The sequence below is a fragment of the Erpetoichthys calabaricus genome, chromosome 1, assembly GCF_900747795.2.
Source record: "Erpetoichthys calabaricus chromosome 1, fErpCal1.3, whole genome shotgun sequence".
Lineage (NCBI taxonomy): Eukaryota > Metazoa > Chordata > Cladistia > Polypteriformes > Polypteridae > Erpetoichthys > Erpetoichthys calabaricus.
Genome location: NC_041394.2, coordinates 113,852,239 through 113,877,635, shown reverse-complemented (window position 1 = coordinate 113,877,635; position 25,397 = coordinate 113,852,239). Strand labels below are relative to the sequence as shown.

The following is a 25,397-nucleotide window of genomic DNA, read 5'->3' as shown; positions in this document are numbered from 1 at the left end:
AAAGTGATCGTGCATTTAAAAAATATAGAAACTGCAAATTGCAATTTGTTTCATGAAACCAGGAGTAAGTTGTGATGTAAAATATAAATGACAAAAATTATTAAAACAAGTATTCTAAGTTGGTTTAAAACATCAAATATGCCATGTTTTACAGCATCATTGGGCATGAAGAAGGAACCAACATTAGCTGGTGTGCCATTTCTTCAGAGGATACAAACAATATCAGGGAAAGCAAATGATCTAAAATTAAAAACCCAGAGAATGCTTAAGGTGACTTGCTATGCCTGTTATGACAATCCATGTCTACAAAGATACAGCACAGAGATAATAACCTCTTTCCGGCTTTGCTACTTTCTGATAACTAAAACAATTAATTCAGTTATGGCAAGCCAAACTGACAAGTAACGCTAACCTAAAATAAATCTTAAATGTCTTAAAATCACAGATCTGGTACTGCAGTATATTCTGAGATATCCCTAATGGATTTGAAGGTAACCCAAATACATTTTCATTTACTGAACATTTATTTTCATTTGCACTTTAAGATATCTGAAATTAATTTTCTGTAAACCTTTCTATTTTTCATTGGAATACTCTGTCTAGTTTAAGGCATATCAAACTGTACTTGTGATTTCTTAAAATAACGTTTTGAGATATCTTTTGTGTTTTTGATCTCTCAAAACAGTATTCTAAAACACTTTAGGTACTGCAAAACTGCATCTATTGCTCATTTACTGTTGTTAATAAAGGCTTCTTTTGGTGTTACTAACACTAACAAATTATCAGTAAAGTGTTTATTCATTTGGGCCTACAAAAATAACTTCACTCGTGTTCTTTCCAGAGTGTCTCAAGTAAGACATATATTTCTCTTAATATTGTACACTTCACTGTATGGCTCTTCATATTAGCAAGAAATATTACCAGGATATCAAATACCACACTGCAAAGAGATGAAGAACCACTGTACAGATGTTTTATAAGCATCATGAAGACCAAGTGTTTGTTAAGGTATTGATAAATAAGAGCAAATGAGTAATAGAAGCATTTGTGTCACACCTAAACTAAAGTCTTAGCCAATATTTAGAAATCTTTAAAAAAAAATCTTATTAGGCAGAGTAGAAACACATTTTACAATATCACTGAAAAATCAAACATATCTAAAAATGTATTTTTTATATCTCAAAAATTAGTCAACATGAAATATTTGAAATGTGTTTTAAGACTTCTACAGTATAAGTTACCTTGAACTAAAATGTGTTGAAATATCTCAAGTGCATTTACAGATATCTTAAAATAACTAAAGATATTTCAAATCAATTCTGAAATATTCAATTCACTTCATTTTTGTATGGCACTTTTCACTGAGTGCAGGCACAGCTAGAAGTTCTCGGGTAAAATGCAAATACAAACTTTACTAATTATAATAGACATACACATAAAGACTTTTTTTTAACAGATATTAATGTCCAAGCAGCTCCAAACTGACTAACATAAATGGAAACCAACAATATCCATCCATTAACATAACTGTTGAACATGACAAAAGGGTGGGGGACTCCAATCAGCGGCATTCACTTCTACTTCCTGATAATTGAACCAGCAATCCCCAATGGGACATCCCAGTGCTTGAATAAATAACAATCCTTTTAACGGTAGACTTTTTTTATTCAGAATAATGTGGCAGTTATTTTAATGATTCCCTAGTTAGTGGAGGCCAATTATAAGGAATTGTGAACTTAGGCAACTGTTTGTCACCTGTTTAAGTTTGCAGTTTCCACAACAGAGGGACTGAATACTTATAAACACAGTACACTGGCTATTTTTTTTCCTTTTTTTTTTTTTTACTACAGCATAACCAGCGTTACCTTAAAAATATCACAGAAAGTAAATTTCAGTATTCAACTTGATAATAAGGAAACTTAGAGAATTGCTTCAGGGATTAAATACTATTGGTGTACTGAAAGGTCAAGTGACTTGCTGACGGTCACTCAGTGAGACAATCTAACACCATAATCAGAATGACACGCCACCAGCAAGACACTGTAATGCTTTATGGTTTATGAACATTTTAAAATGCAGATAATAAATGAATATACAATTTACACGATTGCTAATTCATTGAGTAACATTAAAACAAACATCAAGTGATATTTAAAATAATTCCTTTGATTTCACTGTGAATGACATTTGCAGAATTCCAGTGTGACCGTGTAAATGGATAAAATATCCTGAAAATTAACTAATCATTATTGTAATTAACAACAAAATATTGTTATAATTTGTTAAAAACGTCATGCCAAGATTTTTTTACTTGCTATTTACACTCATTAAAGGCACAGATGCCAATTAAGATATCACACAAGGATTTTTGTCCTTTGGTTTTGGGGGTGGAATGGTGGCTGTCCTCCAATCTGATGATGACTGAAAGGAGTAGTCTGTTCTTGCTCTGGTGTAACTGGGTGTGGCTGCTACTCTCTGAACTGGTGTTGGGTTTGGTTGTGAAAAAGAATAATTATTGTATACACTACTTCCTGATGAGGTGTTTAGTGTTACATCACTAGCATAACGGTTCCTGACTGGTGCTGAGGGGTTAATTTTTGTTGTACTGGTAGCAGAAGTTGTGGTTGGCACTTTTGGATTAGAAGCTGGTTTATTTTGCACTAGACTTGGTGGTGAATAAATTGATCGGCTGTACACAGTGCTGCTTGGTGAGGAGTTTAAGGCTTGTGCTACTGATGTGGATGTGGCTGGAGCTTTTGAAACTGATGCAAGAGTATGCTGTGCTTGACTTGATGACTGCTGCGCATTGCTGTAATACACACTTCTAAGTGACGAAGAGTTCAGTTTTGCATTATTATTTACAGTTGTGGCTGGCAAATTTATTGAAGAATTGATTGCTGCTGCACTGTTAATAGAGGCGGATATGGCGGGTACCTTGGCAGCAGAAACTGAGCTGATTTGTGGTTTGTACACTGCTGGACTAGATGCCCTGGATGTATTTTGTCCCAATGCATTGTACATTGGGTATAGTGTTTTTACAGTATTAACATTTTTGATTGGTGTGTGGCTTGTTAATAGGGAGTCTACTTCATATATATCCCAGTCATTTTCATCGTATTCTATTACATACTCAGGATATATTTGGTGTTTTTCAAAAACCACATAAATTGATGGATTCAAAATATTGTCAACACAACTGTCATAAAAGAATGCATCTCCACCATCTTTTGACGGGGGCCGAACATAGCTGGACTTTCCTTCAACAGAGTCACCCACCAAAACTCGGACAACAAACATGGTTTTCGGCGATGAGAGACCAGTGAAACCATTTGAATACTTAGCATCCCTTGCAAAATAGCTGCCTGTAAAAATAATAATAAAATTATTAATGAAGGTGCAAATGATGTAGATATATACCAAAAAACTAACACTGCTAAGCTATGCATATGAAAATATATTTGAAATCTTAACACCAAGTGATTAAGTACTAAGAAACATGACATTGCCCACTCTGTGGAAGTTTATTTATTTTCTTAACTCAATTACTGGAATATGGAAACAAGTGTAGTTGAAGACAATCAGCAGTGTCAATCTGTACGGGGTGACATTTACAGCAAGGCACTATATCTCACACTAGGCAACCCAAGTTGTTTCTGAAAACTCCTCAGAAAAGTCACATAGGCACTGAGAGAATATGCAGACTTAGTTCGAGACACTATGCAATTCCTATCTGAAAAATCCTCTTCTTCAAAATTCTCTCTTTGCTACTTATGTATTTCATAAAACAGTGTGAATAGTATGTGAAAATTAACTTAACATAAAACTCTTCAAATCTGTTGTCACACATATTCATCAGAGGATTGCCTTCCGGACTCATCTATTACATCATTACATCTTGCCTGAAGAAGGGGCCTGAGTTGCCTCGAAAGCTTGCTTATTGTAATCTTTTTAGTTAGCCAATAAAAGGTGTCATTTTGCTTGGCTTTTCTCTGGACTCATCTATGGTGACTGATATCAACCCGGGGCAGGAGGAGGTGCTGTGCTGTCCCTAACAGTATTGTGTCTTCTTACACCCAGTAAAGGTAACTAGTAAAAGCAACTGACTCTTCCTCATCTGTTGGATCACTATAACAGCTCAGATGCCCCAAAGAAAGACATCTCAATCTGGATCCGAAATGCAACTAGTCCCACTCCACTAAGCTGTTGGAACGCAAGAGTCACGAAGACTGCCTTTTATTTCTGTTGCCTTTATTAGTTTTGTGCAATTAAGCACTAGTTTTCCTTAATAATATTTACAACCCCAAACCAGAAAAAGTTGGGGCAGTATGGAAAATGCAAATAAAAAAGTTGCACAGTGATTCTTAAATTGACTTTTATTTCATTGCTGACAGTATGAACTCAAGATATTTCATGTTTTGTGTGGTCAACTTCATTTCATTTGTTAATGCTCATCCATTCCTACATTTCAGGCCTACAACACGTTCCGAAAAAAGTTGGGACAGTAAAGCATTCACCACTTTGTAATGTCACCATTATGTCTCACAACACTTCAAAGATGTTTTGGCACTGAGGATACCAAGCGATGAAGCATTTCAGATGTTATTTTGTCCCATTCTTCCTGCAAACACATCTTAAGGTGTGCACTTCCTGCAAACACATCTTAAGGTGTGCACCAGTACAGGGTCATCATTGTCACATTTTTTGTTTCAAAATGTTCCACACATACTCTACCCGTATCCTCTTCTTCCGCAGCCATGCCTTTGTAATGTGTGCAGAATGTGAATTTGCACTGCCTTGTTAAAAAATGCATGGATGTTCCTGGAAAAGATGTTGTCTTGAAGGCAGCATACAGTATGTTGCTCTAAAATCTCAATGTGTTTTTCTGCATTAATGCTGCCATCACAGAAGTATAAATTACCTTTGCCAAGTGCACTGACACAACATCATACCATGACAGATCCTGGCTTTTAGACTTGCTGCTTATAACAGTCTGGATAGTCCTTTTTGTCTTTGGTCCAGAGCACATGACGTCCATTTCTTCCAAAAAAGATCTGGAATACTGATACGTCTGACCACAATACACGTTTCCAGTGTGTGATGGTTCATCCCAGATGCCTCCAAGCCCTGGGAAGTTGATGTGACTTCTGGACATGGTTAACATAAGGCTTTTTTTTTGCACAGTAAAGTTTTAAGTGGCATTTGTGAATGTATCTCCATATTGTAGTGCTTGACAAAGGTTTGCCAAAGTAATCCCTTGCCCGTGTGGTAGTATCACCTATTGATGTGTCATGTTACTTAATGCAATGCCGTCTGGGGGATCAGAGATCATGGGTGTTTAGCCTAGGCTTGCGCAACTTGCCATTTACGTACTGAAATTCCCCCAGATTCCTTGAATTGTTTAATGATTTTATGCACTGCAGTGTTCTTTGAGGAACATTGTTTTTAAGCATTTCAGGGGACTGTACTTTCTCCGGTCCTGTTCAGCCTCTATACATCGGACTTCCAATACAACTCGGAGTCCTGCCATGTGCAAAAGTTCGCTGATGACACTGCTATAGTGGGCTGCATCAGGAGTGGGCAGGAGGAGGAGTATAGGGACCTAATCAATGACTTTGTTAAATGGTGCGACTCAAACCACCTACACCTGAACACCAGCAAAACCAAGGAGCTGGTGGTGGATTTTAGGAGGCCCAGACCCCTCATGGACCCCGTGATCATCAGAGGTGACTGTGTGCAGATGGTGCAGACCTATAAATATCTGGGAGTGCAGCTGGATGATAAATTAGACTGGACTGCCAATACTGATGCTCTGTGTAAGAAAGGACAGAGCCGGTTATACTTCCTTAGAAGGCTGGCGTCCTTCAACATCTGCAATAAGATGCTGCAGATATTCTATCAGACGGTTGTGGCGAGCGCCCTCTTCTACGCGGTGGTGTGCTGGGGTGGCAGCATTAAGAAGAAAGACGCCTCACGCCTAGACAAACTGGTGAGGAAGGCAGGCTCTATTGTTGGCATGGAGCTAGACAGTTTGACATCTGTGGCAGAGCGACGAGCGCTCAGCAGGCTCCTATCAATTATGGAAAATCCACTGCATCCACTAAACAGTGTCATCTCTAGACAGAAGAGCAGCTTCAGCGACAGACTGCTGTCACTGTCCTGCTCCACTGACAGACTGAGGAGATCGTTCCTCCCCCAAACTATGCGACACTTCAAATCCACCCAGGGGGGTAAACGTTAACATTTAACATTATACAAAGTTATTGTCTGTTTTTTACCTGCATTATTATCAATCTTTAATTTAATATTGTTTTTTTTGTATCAGTATGCTAATGCTGGAGAATGTGAATTTCCCCTTGGGATTAATAAAGTATCCATCCATCCATCCATCTATCCATCTATCCATCTATCCATCTATCTATCTATCTATCTATCTATCTATCTGAAACTGGAGATCCCCTGCACATCTTTGCTCCTCAAAGACTCAGCCTTTCGTGAATATTGCTTTTGTACCAAATCATGATTACCATCACCTGTTTGAAATCACATCATTATTTATTATGTTACCTCATTACTGGCCCTAATTTGCCCCAGCCCAACTTTTTTTAGAATGTGTTACAGGCCTGAAATGAAGGAATAGATATATATTATTAACAAATGAAATGAAACTGACCAGATAAACATGAAATATCTTGGGTTCATACTGTCTGTGATTAATTAAAATTCAAAGTAAATTTAAGAATCACTACTTTTTTTTTTTTTTGCATTTTCCATACTGTCCCAACCTTTTCTGATTTTGGGTTGTAACTTAGGATTAAACAGGGCAATCCGGCTGGTACCCCAATACCCTCCTTGAAGTCCTTGAGTGTCCCTCCATCTTTCCACATTGTTTAATCCATGACTCGCTGTATCACTGTACAGTACAACTGTGCTCCACCATTAAATACCTAAAAGTTATACCTAATTTATTAAAGCTGTTTATTTTGTAAAAAAAAAAAAAAAAATGACATTGTAAATTTATCAACATATCAATCAGGAGATAAAAATCTAATGCTTCACCTTTTCCATAAGCAGTGCCATTTGTTCCACAGATTCGCCAGTCAAAGTTATGTTTACATATGGCATCAATGTTCTTTAACTCAGTTCCATGAAAGAGATTCTTCTCATTGACAGGTTTGCCATTATTGGTCTTTCTCATTTGTTCTTTTTGCCTGAAATGAAGCAGTTTAATTAATTGGTTAAGGAAATATAATGATCATTTTCATTACAACAAACACACCAGTCACTCACATTAATATAACCAGTAAATCTAAACATGCATTTGATGAATTTAAATGGGCTCAAAAAAACTTTTTGTTTGAAATAAAACACGATAAACTAAGACTGTAAAAGTGCTAACTAACAGAGATGGTCACAGTTTAGCTGAATCAACTATAAAGTACTTTTAAGAATTGTGGCAGACGACCAGAGAGCTTGCCCCACCAGAACGCCCCTGTGATGGAAGGACCAGGAGAGGCGACATATTGGGGACAATACCTCCCCGAGAACAGGAGAGGGCAACCCCCCTGGAGTACGTTGGGGGCACCTGGACAATTCCGGAGCCCTGGACTGCAACACACCAGGAAGTGCTGCAGGAAGAGTGTCAGGAAACACCTGGAGCAAATCCGGGTGCAACATAAAAGATGCCTCCTCACTCCATTCGGACAGCTGGAGTCAGGAGGCTGAGAACAGAGCTTGTGGGAGAGGACTGGAAGCGGCAGAGAAGAGAAAGAAAAACAGAGAAGAAAAAAGAAGGGATTGAGCTTTATTGTGGCTGATTTGTGCACTGTGTGCTGGAAAAGAAATAAATTCTGTGTGGTTTTGGAACTTGTGTGTGTCCTGTGTCTGTCTGGGTCTGGGCTAATTCCACAGTATCTATAAATATTTATTAAGTATGCCATTAACAATTAATTATACTGAAATTGGCTAGTCATTTTCCATTGACTCATATCATGTTAAAAAGGGCTTATAATAATAATAATTAATTCATTACATTTATATAGCGCTTTTCTCAGTACTTGAAGCGTTATCTTATAATATGTTTAAGAACATTCAGATTATTAATTGCTCCTTATAATGTTTGCCTAAGCTAATTAGTGACCACAAAGTTGTTACATATTACTAGGAGACAGGGTCAAGCAATGAAATAAACAAATAATTATAAAAAGAGACAAAGATCATTTTTTTCCCCCCCGAGTGTCTTCATTTTTTCACAAAAATAACAAAACATTATCAAAACCCTAATTTCCCCTAAAATTTCTGAAAGTGTAGTACAAATAGCCAAGAAGGATGTGAGAACATTCATTATATATGGAAAACAAACTTAATTTAGTATCAATCATAATAAAGATTTCAAAACTATTGCAATGAAAAAGAAACAATGACCTAAAAAAGCTGAGAGCTACTATAACAACAATGATTAAGCCACGACTTGTAAAGTGTATTCATATAATATCACTGTTCTGCAGCCATAAAGCATCTAATATAGTAGGGGAAGTTTGCACATGGACTAAGAGATGGCAGAGTGAGAACGAGGCCAAAAAAAAAAAAAACAAACAAAACAAGTGTTGAAAACCAGTAAGACAAAAGAGAACTGATCATCAAAGCTCTATACCAGAGACCAAAGTCAAAAATAAACTTGTGAAAAGTCCAAGTGCTGAAGAAACCAAAAAGCTGTTTTAGAGATGGCAGGCCACAATTTTACGTATGAGAAAAGTGATGGAATAGCACATCATTGCAACTAAAAATATGGCAGAGTCCATGTAGAAATGCACAAAATAGTATCCCAAACAAGACACAAAATGGTGACATGGAAAGGTCACAGAGAAGAAGATGCCAATTACAGTAATCACAAAACAAAAATAAATGCTTAATTTATGCATGGAAATGAGCTGTGGAGGGTAAATCCCCACACTGATGAGGTCAGCATTCAGTACTTCAGCTTTCTGGCATTTTTTAAAAAGCAGTAGTGACAGAATTAAAAACAAATTAAGAATTAATTTAGAAAAAAGTTTAATTTCTACCTCAGTCATTAGATGGATATAAAATAAGGACTTCCCCCAAGCCTAAAAAGACTAGATCCCTAGCTACAGTATTACTGTAAGTGGTGTGGACAGGCAACCTGCCTATAGGAACTGTCTTAAAGTTCTCTCTTTTTCCAGACTATTGACTAACTTCAAAGTGCGCACTCCTAGACAGTATTAAGCAATAAGGTCAAAGTGCGAATTTCAGATAAGGAACAGACTCTTCAATCTGTACAAAGCATGGTGTGATTCAGTTTAAAAATGTACAGGACTGTCTCGACAGAAATGATCAAAAATCTGTTAATGTTGGCATCCAAAGTATGAAAAATACCATCATGAACCACCCGCAGTAGGCCATATTGTTTCAGAATGCTCCACATTTATGATAATTTGGAAGAAAAATTTACATCTGTCAGAATGTTGGATTTATGCTTCCTTGTAATCCTTTAATGGCATTATTTAGAACAAAACCAAAACAGGCTAAGTGTGTGCAACAAAAATCTAAGATTTCATACTGAGTTATCTTACTCAACAAGAACACAAACCCACCCTCCATAATCAATGGGAAAGAAATGTCTTACATTGTCTAAAGCTAGAAAGAAATTAAAATATTTCTAGTGAGAAATGGTCAAAAGTTCCTTTAAAATTTCACATAAATGCATTAACTCTTCTAAAATAATCTTGTTGTGAGCTGCTACAGTTTTCTAGGTAGACAAGAGCTGTTGAGTTTTGATTATGACTAGTGTTGGATAACGCAATTTGCAAAATTGTTTTTCGCAGCAAATACGCAGTGTTCACCATTGACCTTCTTCACCAAATACTTTCCTGCAAATCTGCTGTGATTTTTTTCCCCATCACCGAGGCTAGCGTGACATCACAGATCTGTTGCAGCCATGTGCAGAGATTTCATTCATGCATATTGTAAGACAACTGCCCATCTACTTTAAGCAATTCAGTCAATTTACACCCTGCGTGTGTTTAAAAAAATAAATAAATCAATAAATATTTGCAGTATTTTTATTTGAGGGTACCTTAGCTGATCATAATGAGAATATTACAGTATGAGTACTGCAAAAGGATTTATAACGCTGATCCCTGTGCACTGGCTTAATGTCTTGCATGCAGCACCACACGGCTAATTATGCATGCAGCTACAAAACATGCCTTAAAGGAGCCCTTCCTCCTCCTAAAGTCAAAATGAGACTCTGTGAAATAATAATATTGAAAGATTCATTACTATTTACAAGCCATTTCTGTCTTCTTGATGGGGAAAAAAAGTGAAAAACATCTGCACAGATAGAGCAGAAACAAAAAAAAATACATATATTTTTATATAGATATTCCAGATATTCCCAGAGCTGTGACTTCAAACAGTGGAAGGAGCCAGTCCCAAGCTGCAGCTACTACATGGCGTGACCAATGTGTACCTCATTGAAACTCTGTGAGCACTACTTTGTGGCCATTTGTTGCATCTTGTTTGTGGTTGTCGTTCTGCCTGTGTCTTTTGTTATTTGAGGCGCAGTGGTTAGCACTACTGCCTCACAGCTCAGGCATGATAATCAGTCCAGCATAGCTGGCATATGATTCCCTAGACCTCGGGGACACCACTGCACTATTATAATGAACTTAAAGCTAGTTCAGTTCCTTCTTCCCCATTGACTTCCATCCATTTTGTGGAGTTTGGCGAAATTCCCAAACATTTCCATGATTTCAACAAACTCATAGTGAAGCAAATGCCATTGGGTTTGCTCAACACAAATGACTATTTATGACTTAATGTAATTACATTTCAAGCAGTAAAATGTAGACTAATTAAACTATCGACTGATCTGACTTTTACATATTGAAATGTGATCTTTAAGCTCAATAAACTCACATTGGTTGTAAAAAAAAAACAAAAAACATATCTGAAAGAACATACCATTGAAAGACCTCCCAGAGAGCTTTGTTCTGGATCCGCTCAATTTTTGTAATTTCAAAACCATACATGGTCTTCTCAAAATGTTTCTTCACCTTACAGTACTCTTCACTTGACTGAAGCAAGGCGATTTTCTATAAGATTTGATAACAGAAAAGTGTACTATTAGTGATTTTCAAACTTAGACAAAATCTCCCTACACAGAGTGTAGCCTTTTGACATGACCGTCAGGCTTTTCAGATGTCACAGATGGGCCAAGTAATGTACTGCAGATAAAGTGCAGGAGCTTATCTTCAGTACTGAGCATAACAATGAAAGATTTAATGTACCGCATAGCCTGAATGTTTGGTAATAAAAACAAAAAGACGGAATTGGCACATCAGTTGACAGAGTCAGGGAAGACAAGACAATTAGTTTTCAATAGCAGCACATACAAGTACAGAGGAACACAGAGATATGACACTAGTAATCACACAAATACCTGTGAAACAGTGAAAACAACGGATAATCAATAAAACATTTTTGAGCCAAGCAGTAATGATCAGCATTGTTGAAACGTCAGAGTTGGTAAAACTTTCAAATTGTGCAGAAGGTATCATTCACATTGTCATGATCTTTTGTCCAAAAAGATTTTAGGTCTCTTAAATGTGACTCTAATTCTACAAATACCAGAAAGACTAGAATAAAATGAGGAAACTGGCATCAAAGCATTCAAATGGGACTAACTCTGTGAAAGAATTTTTATGGCACTCCTGGAATACACTGCAAATAGCTGGTCTTTTTGTCCATTTGGAAAAAGATATTTCAGTGCCAGACTAACAGAAATTCCAGCACAATAACTCAATCCATTCATCTATACATTTTTGTAAAGACCATGCCTGTTCCAGAAAAATTGGTAAAAGGTGGGTGCCAGTCCATTGCAGGGCATACACACACATATACACTCTCACATTTACCCATACTGGGCCAATATGGATTTGCAGATTAACGCAGGACGCATTTTCGACAAATGAACCATGGTCCTTGATATGTCTAAAACATGTAAATGAAAAAGGTTCCCTACCAAGGTTAGTGTCCATGAACAGGCCAGTGCCAACTCAGCAGCAGTGGTACATACACAAAAGATCCTCCACTGTACATAAGCAGTTGTAATACTAGCACAGAATACAATAAAAGCTTTACTTGAATATCCAGCCACCAGTGAAGCGACAGTAAGAAAGGTGTAGGAGAAAAAAGATACAAGGTGAGAGGCAAATATTAAAGAAGGGGAATGTGCTGGTGACATTTAATGACAACGACAGCAGTATAGATCATTGGTCACATGGTAGATGATGATGCACAAATTTAAAATGAATATTATAATGAATAGTTTTATTTTTAGAATGGGATACTTTTCATAAACTGTATTGATGGTGGATTGAGTGTGAAGGTAAGGATATTATAAGGTTTTTGATGCAAAGCAGCACACAAAGTGGAGAAAAAATACTACAAAAACAAAAAAAAACAAAAAGGCAGTGGGATAGAATAGGAGAAGACAGCAGAACACAGATAGATGAAAGAAAGAAGAGGAACTGGAAAAGATAGAGAAGCTAGATCTCTGCAGTTGCTGTGACTGAAGCCCAGGGCCATTGTAGATACTTTTAAGAATTATAACCCTAAATAAGAATAAGAAAGAAAAGAGATTGAGTGCCCATTGATGCAAACTGCCTCTTTGTGAAAGCTGGGAGAGTGACATCACAGACTCAAATCAGTTATCTTCAAACCTAATACAGTAATCCCTCGCTATATCGCGCTTCGCCTTTCGCGGCTTCACTCCATCGCAGATTTTATATGTAAGCATATTTAAATATACAGTGATCCCTCGCTATATCGCGCTTCGCCTTTCGCAGCTTCACTCTATCGCGGATTTTATATGTAAGCATATTTAAATATATATCGCTGATTTTTTGCTGGTTCGCGGATTTCTGAGGACAATGGGTCTTTTAATTTCTGGTACATGCTTCCTCAGTTGGTTTGCCCAGTTGATTTCATACAAGGGACGCTATTGGCAGATGGCTGAGAAGCTACCCAACTTACTTTCTCTCTCTCTCTCTTGCGCTGACGTAGGGGGGTGTGAGCAGGGGGGCTGTTCGCACACCTAGACGATAGGGACGCTCGTCTAAAAATGCTGAAAGATTATCTTCACGTTGCTACCTTCTGTGTGCAGCTGCTTCCTGAAGCGACATGCTGCACTGTGCTTCGCATACTTAAAAGCTCAAAGGGCACGTATTGATTTTTGACTTTGTTTTTCTCTGGCTCTCTCTCTCTCCCTGCTCCTGACGGAGGGGGTGTGAGCTGCCGCCTTCAACAGCTTTGTACCGGCGGTGCTTCGCATACTTAAAAGCCAAACAGCCCTATTGATTTTTGACTGCTTGCTTTGTTCTCTCTCTCTCTCCTGATGCGCACTCCTTTGAAAAGGAAGATATGTTTGCATTCTTTTAATTGTGAGACAGAACTGTCATCTCTGTCTTGTCATGGAGCACAGTTTAAACTTTTGAAAAAGAGACAAATGTTTGTTTACAGTGTTTGAATAACGTTCCTGTCTCTCTACAACCTCCTGTGTTTCTGCGCAAATCTGTGACCCAAGCATGACAATATAAAAATAACCATATAAACATATGGTTTCTACTTCGCGGATTTTCTTATTTCGCGGGTGGCTCTGGAACGCAACCCCCGCGATGGAGGAGGGATTACTGTACCATGTCATAAGACCCAAAGTAATGTCAGAGAAAAGGTGGCTTTTCTTACTATTGCAAGACGTGTACGCCTGACTGTCTTTGGTTAATGGGCATGTCATGACAGTTGCGTTAAATATGCAATGTTTTACAGAATTGTAAAAGCTAAAAGTGCTTACATAGTCGACTAAGACAAGCATAGAACACTAGTGTCCTGCCGAAGCTTAATTATTTTTACTTTGAGATCAGAAGATGAAACAAGAACATAACGGATTATGCTGGGTCAAAATCAACAAGACAGACCAATCACTCAACAAGTGAAAAATGTGAGACGTGTACCAGAATCATAAAGCAGAAAGTAAGTCAGAAAAAAATGAAAATGCCAAGAAGCGCACGTTAAATCTTGTAGTTTTATCTAAAACACATACCCAAATGGTGCATAAATTACTTTTTTAAAGGGTTGCGCTGATGAGGTTGCCTCAGCAATGGCTGATGCGAAAGTCACAAAACAGTGCCGCCCATCAATAGTCAACATGGTGCTGTAATAAGGTGCTGAAAATTTACAATAAAGCCAGGGACCAAGACAGAACAAAATAAATGCCTTAATCAAATTCCTCAACCTCAGAATAACCACCAAGAAATTTCAAAAACCCCTCGGGAAAATGTAAAAAGAAATTAGAAAAGAACACCAAATCACAATAATTAGGTCAAAGCTAGATTATGAAGTAAACAACTTGGTTCCTCAAATTTATTACTGAGTAATGTCTCTGCTGCAGTAACTTAAGTTACTTCATCTGCAAAAGAAAGTGCCTTTCACTAATTAATATGAAATGTCAGTGAATATGCCACTGCTCCTTGATGCGATTCCCGTTATATTGATTAGTTGGTTCCATTTCTTGAAGAAAGGTGTAAATTGTGAAATTTTGATAATTAAAATAAATATCAAGTGCACCTTTCTGATTATATGCTTTTGTTGCTTCCTTGCAAAATTGTAGAATACTTGTGAAACATGATCTCCTCCGTTTAAACCCATGTTGACTGACTGGTAATACTATATGTCATATGCATTCCTTAAATTATCTTTGATTTGCTTCCATTAGTTCATCTATGATACTGTACATATTCAGCAACCTGGCCTGTAGTTACTAGGTTTGGTTAAATCACCCTATTATATAATGACATGACATTGATTTACTGTTTAATTTGTTTTCCCTATAGCTTCTGGCAGGTTTTTGACCTGCTGGAAGTTTTTTGACTTTTTTATACACAATCTTGGGCAGGGCACAATGTTAATTGTTTAAATATCTTGTGAAACAATGTTTAATGTCGGGTCACAATATCATTAGATTGTCATCCTCTCCAGGAAGTTTTTTGGATCATTTTCTGAATCAAATTCCAGTCTCTCATCTGGGAGATTATTTGGAACACTCACTGGTCACGACAACAAGGTGTTCAAGAGTATAGGAATTAATGATATGATTCTCCTGGGAAAATAAAGGGCAGCAAAGAAGAGTCATGTCCTATGGTTTCTGTTTGGGACCTGTCCTTTTAAAGTAAGCCAGATGACTTTTCACTTTATTGATGTAGTAAACACTGCTCTTAATCATGCAGGAATCTGTAGTCTTCGCAGCAAGTATGTATCATTGAAGGAATCATAAACCTTGAAGTGGAAAGTGTCTGTATCAGCTGGTAAATTGAGAAGCTGTGGAATGGCTAGAGAAGTAATGGCACCTGGGGCCACCAGAGGAAGCACCTCATGTAAATCAAAGAATCTTATGAAATCATTGTTTGCATATTATATTTTGATTTTAAAAGTGTTTTTTTTTTTTTAATTAATGTTATGTTTTGAATTCCCACAACACCACTTTGTTTTCTGTGGTCGACACCATTTAGTTGTTCTGCTCTCAGCGGCATGGTTCCAGAAGTTCTGGAATGTGACATCATCATTGTATCTAAGATTGCGGATTCTTCCCAAAAGTATTCCATGGTGAGTTTAATAGTGTTTCAGCAAATACATTAAAGAATATTAATGACATCCATTAATACTGTATGGTTAAAGTATGAATGTAATGAATGCTATGATTTTTGGTTACCATTTTGGCAATGTTATTTGGTTAGAGTAGATCTCCTGGCTTAATGCTTGCTTGTTTTCTGGCTTACAAATTGGTCTCATCGTCTCGTCCGTTTAACATTCAAAAATACTGTCATATCCTTTTTGCCAGAGCTTCTGGCATGAAGAAGAGAGACATGAAGGAAAGGCTAGAAGTTCAACCAGGGCTGAAAAGGGAGTGTATTTATGTGTTGTGGGAAGTGCGTATCTGCTTTCGGCAACTCACACTGTAGACAAGAGATTAACCTGTATATGTAGGCCCTGAGGGGCAGTAACGTGAGTGTTTTCTACAATTTATGTGTTACTTTGAGTTGTCCCTGAATGTAAACCCTATCTTATGTTTTATTTAGTTCATAAAAGACCATTTTGTATACTTCTAAGTTCCCATTAGTTGTTCTGGGTTTGGGGAGCACTCTGCAGTGCCCCTAAAAGGCTGCAATCTCTATGGACTTCATCTTTGTAGAAACTCCTGCATTCAATATAATTTGTATCCCTTTTATACTTGGCTATTCTCACCATTGTGTCAGTCACCTACTGTATATATAGCTTGCCAGGGGTGGATCTATTATGAAACTAATGAAGCTTAAGCTTCAGGGCCTCCAATCCCAGACAGGCTCCGGAAGTGACTTTAGTCCACATTACTTAAAACGTCTGGGTGTCTACTAGATGAGAAGAACTTTTTAAAAAATAATAATAAAGTGTAATTCACTACTACAGTAATTTTAATCAAAATCTGAGATGTAGTGGATTTCTTTTTTAATTGTGGTGATCTGTTGTGGAACAACTGCATTGAAGATAACAATGGTTACCCAGATCTTGTTAGTCGTTACAATGGGGATCCATAACTATGTTCAAGTTTCAGGGCCCCAAAAATATAGGTCTGTCATTGTAGACTGCTATTTGCTTTATTCAGTAAAACGTGAGGTTAGCAGTGCTAGAGAACAAAATTGACCTACTCTGTCTGTATGGCTTCAGTGGGACTGGTTCCTGCCATGGATTTGTTGCTGGTAAGATTTCCCAAAATGGCTTGCTAATTGGTTTTAAAATGCCTGTAGACTGCTTGTAGTCACTTCAGTGTTCACTGAGCTGGAAAACCACAGTAGATTAAACAATTCTGAGCAGCACAACCCAGTAGTTCAGAGTAGCAGGAGGTTGTGTACAGTGGATGCTCAAGCTGTCATTCTTCCTTCTATCATGTAATTGATTTCACTCTCAGCAGATGCCATTGCTCTTCTTTTCCTCTCTGCCATGACACCTTCATGGTCAGATTGTTTATGCTTTTTGCTGTGAGAATGGGGCAAACACTGAGAATTTTGTATAGTTGTTAGCCGCCACATTTTGCAAGTATCAGAAGGTTACACGCAGCTGATACCAGAGTTGTCATTCTTCTTATTCTTCCTATTATGTAATTGGCTTCTACAATTTGTTTCATGCTCAGATGTCGGTTTTCTTCTTTTTCTGTATGCCATGTGACCTTCTAGATCAGTTTGCTTATGCAGATTGCCGTAAGTAAGATGCAAACCATGATACATTCATGGAGGTTGCAACAAGCCACTATTTTTGCTGCATGTCAAAAGCTTTTGAATAAGACCAAAATCGAGGTTCAAGCCTTAGTGGTTCATGAGTAATTGCATAAGTAATCACGTAACAATTGCGTGACAGACAGACAACTCTCAGCATTTTATGTATATTTTATGTACATTTTTTTTTATGTACATTTGTTTTATGTACAGTTGCCAGGCAATGGAAATCACAGCAAATGACTGCACAACACATAAAAGGAATAGTATATGACAGCTTAGAGCCAAAAATGAAGCCTACAAGGAAAGAACTAATTCAGTTGCCTGTCCAAACCTTTACTAAAGGTAAGAGATTTTTAAAATAGCTACTTAAGCTTTGCAAATTCCATAATGGATGGACTGGCATCCCAACTGGGATGGAGAGTCATGTCTTATCCAGCCGGGAGGCCATAATGGACAGACTGCATGGGTGAAGGTACAACCTGGCTGGGATGGCTCTCGATTCCTACCCTAGTCGGGGCAATAAAATAATAGATGGCCTGGGGGAGACTGGTTCAGACTCCCACAAGGTTAAAGAAGCTTAAAGGGCTGCCCTGTCAGGATTTGTGGGTACTACCTGAAGCGCTGTGGGGAGAAGGTCTCCCTACTTTGCAAAGCTTCAGCATTAACTGGTAGTGATTCCACCAGGCAATGTCATGACATCAGAAGTAGCCCTGGGTCCTATATAAGAGAAGTCACTGTACCTCGTTTGAGGAGTCGGACTTGGGATGCAGTAGAGGACACTAACCTGGAGTAGCAGAAAGAAAGAGAGGGAAAGGACCGTATATTATCTTTAATTGTATTAGTTTTGACTTTGTCTATTGGAAAAGCTACTGTGGCAGAAACAAGAAACGTTTTTGAACACAGAACTGGGTTTTGTCAGATTATGTCTGAGATTGGGGCTCAGTTGAACTCACTTGTAGTCACAGTTTACAGGCAAATACATAAAAATCCACATAACATGCAATAATGATGAGGTAGTGCTAAGAACTAACCTCAATTAACAGCTTCATTTATCTGTGTAAAACCTCTTTTGTGTTGCTTATTTTTTTAAAGTGATAGTTTAACTTATAGTTTAAAAGGCAAAGCAGGTAATATTAGACTAAACTACAATGAAGTTGTTTGTAGTGTAAGCATTTAATCAGATATGTGATCATGTAAAGAAAAAGTACTGCACTAAAACATTTATTCCAATCAATTAAAAGAGATCCTGTTTCCTAAAAAAGACCTAATATACTTTATATTATTACAGTAAAAGTACACAACGCTTAGTCACCACTTCCAGGTAAACATCTTAAAGCGAAGCAAAGAAACTTGTCAGACACACAGTGTGTTAGGTAATAACTGCTTTGGATGCAGCATCTTGTTTTCTCAATTCAAGAGAGTGTAGAAAATATACAAAAAAAAAGTCTATAAGGCTTCTGTCACAGACAGTGAGTAGGCTGAGATGCTCTATTTCATGATTACAGCACTTGTGATTTCTTAAATTGGAAGGAGGACAATTTCATCTCTATTTTAGATGAGCTATCTTGAGTGTTACAACTGACAGATGGAGTCAACACTATGGCTGAAAAGTGCCAGGTTTACAATTCAAATCGTTATTGTATTTGAACGTTTTTTTCTTGGATATTTTTTACAGAAAAACAGAAAAACTTGCCAGATTCATAGTGAAAAATGTGAGGTAAAAAGCCCTTAAATTAAAAAGATCTACTGATGTATTTTAAGATAATGTTAACTCTCTAAAACTCATGTCTATCATGTCTCATGTCTATCTATCAACCAAATACAAATAATGAAAACTGAGTTTGAATGTAGGTTCTACCTTTGTGTGTTAAAACAGTTAGGTTGCCAGTGAAATGGTTTATATTACGCAATTCATAATATAGAACAGTATAATATAGTACAGTGGTGCTGCGGTTTGTGCTGCATCCTGGGTTGGAATCCCACATCTGGGATCAGATTTATAAAACTTGCTTCGACGTAAAAAATGGCCTGAAATGTGCATACATGTGTATTTATAGCAAATCTGACAAATCAGGATGTAACATTTCAGGGAAACTGGGACATGATACCACTCTTGATCAAGTAGGGAAATGCAGCCAAACCAGGCTACATTGGGTATCTATCTATCTATCTATTGTAACTCACACAAATAATAACCCATATTACTGAGATAATATTACATTGTAACAAACATCTTAAACCTTACAATTGATGAATATGATGTATTTCAGTTCTCTTTTAAGAGGGCCAATTTTGGGTATTTGCACTGAAAAACTTTTTCGTTTTTCTGTCAGTTTGCATACAATAGGCTATCTGTTGTCACTTTTCAGGGAACTGGCTAAAGGTCAGGGATATCTTGGCCAAGCTTAACTCCTTTATGCTCTTGCTCACTCAGCATAGGACAAGATGCTTCAGGAGCATTGTGGGTGCATATGTACGAGGTTCCTTAGTATAGTCCATATATGTTTGTTTCAGACTGATAACAAGGTGGGGTTTGAGGCACGTTCATGTACACACATTAACAAGAAGATTGTGATTTATAAAGGTAAATTGGGTAGAAATGCGCATACGCTAGGTTTTATAAATCACATTTTTTTCTATGGTGTAAACATTTTCAAGCATGAATCCAAGCAAAGTTTTATAAATAAGACCACAATCTTATCTCTGTGCAGTTTGCATGCTGTTCTTATGTCTTTGTGGGTTTTTCTTCCACATTCCCCAAGATCTACAGGTGCTTCTAAATTGTTCCTAGTGTGAGTAGGTGTGGGTGTGTGTGCCCTGTTCAGGGTTGCTTCCTATCCTGTGATGACCTGGCGACTTGTTCACAACTGCTTCCTGCCTGCACTCTGTACTTTGATCCTAATCGAATTAAGCAGGTTTGACAGTGCATGTTTACATTTCATAAATATATTGTATTTGCTGAGATTTATTTGAAAACATTTTTTGCAATAGTCTTCTTTTTATGTATGAAGGAATACTGCATGACAATCTGGAACAAATATCAAATTATTTTAAACCTGTTTAAAAAACATTGCTTTCAGTAAACAACACAGACATAATGAGTCTTAAGACAGTTTTATGAGATGTTCATTACTTTACCATGTATCCAGTCTCAGGTAAAAGTGTTTTGTCCCAGTAAGATGGTACAGCTTTAAAACTTGCAGCAGAATGACTTTTAGGTGCTTTTTTGCTGTTCAACACAAAAAAAGTATCTTTTAGTAATAGCAAATTGTAAAATAAATCTAAAGTAATCAATTATATCAGAGGAATCAACAATTTAAAAATAGCATATGTAAACTCCTACAGTTAACTTTGCTTTATTAACTCAAACTCCACGAGATGTCATAAGAAACAGCGTGAACCCTTCTACATAGATCCATGGAGTAACAGTATGTCTTACATGACAGGCTAAGATGGCCATACCTCTATAGTGTTTTGCTGAATAGGCTTTATGTCAATCACAACCCGGTCTACAAAATTCCCAACGACATCAATGAAGTTGATCTGCCAGATTTCTTAAAGTTAAATTGTGAATCACATACTCAAGGACCAATGGTGGATATTAAGGGTTGATGAAATCTGAACTAAACCACTGAGTAATTTAGGCAAAGTAGAACCCTTGAAGGAGTTTAAAAAGACCATTTAGCTATTAGCTAACCAAATATGCCTGATAGATTAAATGATCTTATGTTTTCACATAAGTATTCCTCAGAGTAAGCAAATATTTTATTACTAGCAGTTGTAATTCACCTAATATGCCTGATATCATGACAACAGGAAATTCTGATGGCATGGTTTGGAATAAAAGTTTCTATGTTGATGGGAAAAAGATAAGCATTAGCTGCCATTGCTAAGATTTTTACAGATATGCTATAAGGCCAAAATTATGTGGACACCCCTACACATTATTGAGTTCAGGTGTTTTAGCCACACCCAATGTTAACAGGCACTTAAAATCAAGCCCATGGCTATACAGTCTCTATTGACAAACATCAGCAATAGAACTGGTCGTACTGAAGAGCTCAATGACTGTCATATGCTGCCACCTTTGCAACAAGTTAGTATACTGTATGAAATCTTCACCGGTCAACTGTAAGTTCTATTATGGTGAAGTGGAAGCAACTAGGAGCAGCAACAACACAGCTACAAAGTAGCAGACCTCACAAACTCACAGAGTGGGGTGGTGAAGTGCATATCACATAAAAATCACCTATCATCTATAGCGTTACTCACAAAAGAGTTGCAAACTGCCTCTGGAAGCAACAACAGCACAAGAATTGTGAGTTGGGAGCTTCATGACATGGGTTTCCAAGGCTGAGCAGCTGCACACAAACCTATGCATAATGTCAAGTGTTGGCTTGAGTGATGTAAAGCATGCTGCTAATGGACTCTGATGCAGTAGAAATATGTCCCCTGAAGTGATAAATCATGCTTCACTATCTGGTAGTATGATGGACGAATCTGGGTTTACCAGGAGAACGCTACCCTCTAGATTGAACTGTGCCTACCGTAAAGTTTGTGGAGGTGGGTTAATGGTCTGGAAAAAGTGGAGGCTGTCACAGCCGTAAAGGGGGGAGGGTGCAATTCCAAAATAAAGTTTATGGTTTTGAAATAAGATGTCCAAAAAGCTCAAGGTGTGATGGTCAGATGTCCACAAACGTTTCCTATAGTTGCACTATAACGTTACTTGAGGTGCAGTACTCATAAATAAAGCCCTTTTGATCGTGTTGAGTTTCTTGATGTCCTATACTAGTTAGAAATTTTTTCTCATTACATGCTGTATTAATTGACTTAAAACACATCTTTCATCTCATCCTGAGCCCACATGCAAGGCTAATACTGACCATCCTGTCAATTCAACAATTCATTGTGAATTCAACAACTAACACTTTATAGGGTGCAAATCCATCATTGGAACCAATTTTAGAGTTGGAAATTAATCCATCACTCACATCTATCAGATGTGAAAGGAAATATGTGTTGCCTCTCAGATAGGCTCCAGCTCCTATGAACACTAGAATAAGAAAGTTCTGAAAATAATAATACATTTTATTTTTATAACGTCTTGAATAAAAGAGAAATTTTCAGCTTAAGGAATGTATATTGTATGCTCACGTGACTCTTAAATGGGAATTCACTATTTCATTAATAAAGGCCAACAGTTTTTGCAGAATTTTAGACTTGTACCTTTGTTTGATTTTCTCTGCATCCTGTTTAGAGACAAACTTCGGCCGTCTTAACACAGCTCTCTTAGTTTGATAGTAACAATTTATCTGAATCATATCTGCAAGAAAAAAGGTCAAAGTAATGTAACAATTGGGAGTTCTCTTAAATTCTATCTACATACAGTACTGTATTATGATACAATTGTCATAATGTGACTTATGTATACAGACATCCTCTGAATTAAATAAAACCTCTTTACAAAAATATCAGTACACAAAGAACAAAGGCAAAACAGAATTTTTGCAGATATAAAGATGACTTTTCAATGTGTCCCGCAACCACCAGACATACTCCTAGCTAAAGTCAGTCAACTTCACACATTTGGCTCACGTGTGTACTTGTGATTTCATGTCACATTACCTTGAACATCATTGCTCTGAAAACAAAAAAGATCACAAAAGAGTTGGACCATTCCTTTGAGTGTGAAACTTGGGGTCATTAAGACAAGATGAGGATAACAAAGATGAAATGTATGGTCTAAACACTGTACAATATATCGGAGTGATTCTGTGGCTCCTTCTCCAGTGTAAAATTACCCACAGTTCTTAGTGAATTGTGGCTTACTGGTCTGTGTGTTTAACATTATGGATGGTTCAGTTTAGGTGTGAGGGACTAGTGTTGTATATGTTGTTTGCTAAACCAACAAAAGGGCACAATGAAAGCAGATATAGTCTTATTAAACAGTAATTAATTAAGGTAAAGTATCTTATTAAGGCTTGTTTTGATGACTAATGTTATTGAACTAAATGTGTCAATTATCATTAATTTTGGAGTTATTCTAGGAAAATGGAAGTAATTGTTTGGGGTCTGGGACGCTTAAAAATGTTTCCTGTTTAAGTTAAAGGTTATTATGTGTTAGCGTTAAGAAAATTGACCTTAGGAAGTTGTTTCAGTAATGGCTTAACTTAACAAGGTGGTGGAAGCCTCTATACTGTACATTCTCAAAGCTGCACAATTTTTATTTTTTGATTATAATATTAGCCAATTGCACAGCTAAGCAGTAGATAGCACTGCTGCCCTACAAAGCCAGTGTCCTGGGTTTTAATTATTTTAATAATGGTATTGAATTATTTATTTTAAATTATTATTTGATTTATCTTAAATCACATATTAATCAGATTACTAGGACAGCATTTTTTCACTTAAGAAATATAGTAAAAGTTAGACCTCTTATAACATTGCAAGATGCTGAGAAATTAGTTCACGCTTTTGTTTTCAGTCGGCTGGATTACTGTATCGCACTCCTCTCAGGACTACCCGAAAAAGACATAAATCGATTGCAACTAGTGCAGAATGCAGCTGCTAGAATCTTAACTAGGAAAAGAAATTCCAAGCACATTTCTCCAGTTTTGATGTCACTACACTGGTTATCTGTGTCATTTAGAATTGACTTTAAAATCCTGCTTATGGTCTACAAAGCCTTAAATAATCTTGCTCCATCTTATATTTCGGGATGTATTACACCTTACACTCCAAATTGTAACCTTAGATTCTCAAATGAGTGTCTGCTTAAAATTCCAAGAGCTAAACTTAAAAGAAGTGGTGAGGCGGCCTTCTGCTGTTATGCACCTAAAATCTGGAATAGTTTGCCAATAGGAATTTGCCAGGCTAATAGAGAGGAGCACTTTAAAACACTGCTGAAAACACATTACTTTAACATGGCTTTCTCATAGCTTCATTTTAGTTTAATCCTGACGCTCTGTATATTCAATTAATTATCATTATTATTCATGATGGCTTCAAAATCCATACTAACCCCTACTTTCTCTTCTGTTCTTTTTTCTGGTTTTCTGGGGTGGCGATCTGCACCACCACCACCTATTCAAAGCACCATGATGTCCCTAAACTGATGGATTACACGGCCAGAAGTCCACATTACCGTCATCATCAAGTTCTTCCATGAGAACCCTGAATACAATGAGGACTGATTGAGGTCATTTATGTTAGGTAGAATGCCCAGAGGGGGCTGGGCGGTCTCATGGCCTCGGAAACCCCTGCAGATTTTATTTTTTTCTTCAGCCGTCTGGAGTTTTTTTTTGTTTTTTCTGTCCTCCCTGGCCATCGGACCTTACTTTTATTCTATGTTAATTAGTGTTCCCTTATTTTAATTCTTATTTATTTTGTCTTTTTTCTCCTTCTTCATCATGTAAAGCACTTTGAGCTCTATTGTTTGTATGAAAATGTGCTATATAAATAAATGTTGTTGTTGTTGAATCTCATGCCCACTCACTTCTCTTAAGGGTTTGCATATTTTTTTCTGTTTGTATATGGGTTCTTCTCCAGGAGCTCTGTTTTTCCTTCTATATGTGTGTATGAGTGGACCCTATAATGAACTGGCAACGATTTCAGAGTTCCTACCTCACAGGCTATGGTCTACACAACCCTAAAATGCATTAAGTCCATCCATCCATCCATCCATTCTCTTCCGCTTATCCGAGGTCGGGCCGCGGGGGTAGCAGCTTGAGCAGAGATGCCCAGACTTCCCTCTCCCTGGCCACTTCTTCTAGCTCTTCCGGGAGAATCCCGAGGCGTTCCCAGGCCAGCCGGGAGACATAGTCCCTCCAGCGTCTCCTGGGTCTTCCCCGGGGCCTCCTCCCGGTTGGACGTGCCCGGAACACCTCACCAGGGAGGCGTCCAGGAGGCATCCTAATTAGATGCCCGAGCCACCTCATCTGACTCCTCTCGATGCGGAGGAGCAGCGGCTCTACTCTGAGCCCCTCCCGGATGACTGAGCTTCTCAGTATGTTTAAAAATTGATGAATAGATATTTTGTATGGTTTTTATACAAGCAGATTTAGGTTATATTTA

General features: G+C 37.5%; 1 protein-coding gene across 2 annotated transcripts in view; it reads right to left on the bottom strand.

The window, feature by feature from the left end:
• Positions 1-1,747: 1,747 nt before the first annotated feature.
• LOC114654667 (protein mono-ADP-ribosyltransferase PARP12-like) overlaps positions 1,748-25,397 on the bottom strand; it is a 66,325-nt gene continuing 42,675 nt past the window's right edge. For both annotated transcript variants that reach the window (XM_051929416.1, XM_051929417.1), the window contains exons 8-12: positions 22,551-22,647; positions 20,463-20,553; positions 10,981-11,111; positions 7,057-7,208; positions 1,748-3,362 (exon numbers count right to left, since the gene is read on the bottom strand). In XM_051929416.1, the coding sequence (XP_051785376.1) occupies positions 2,347-3,362; positions 7,057-7,208; positions 10,981-11,111; positions 20,463-20,553; positions 22,551-22,647 (1,487 nt within the window). In that variant the 3' untranslated portion in view covers positions 1,748-2,346. The remainder of the gene's footprint in view (positions 3,363-7,056; positions 7,209-10,980; positions 11,112-20,462; positions 20,554-22,550; positions 22,648-25,397) is intronic.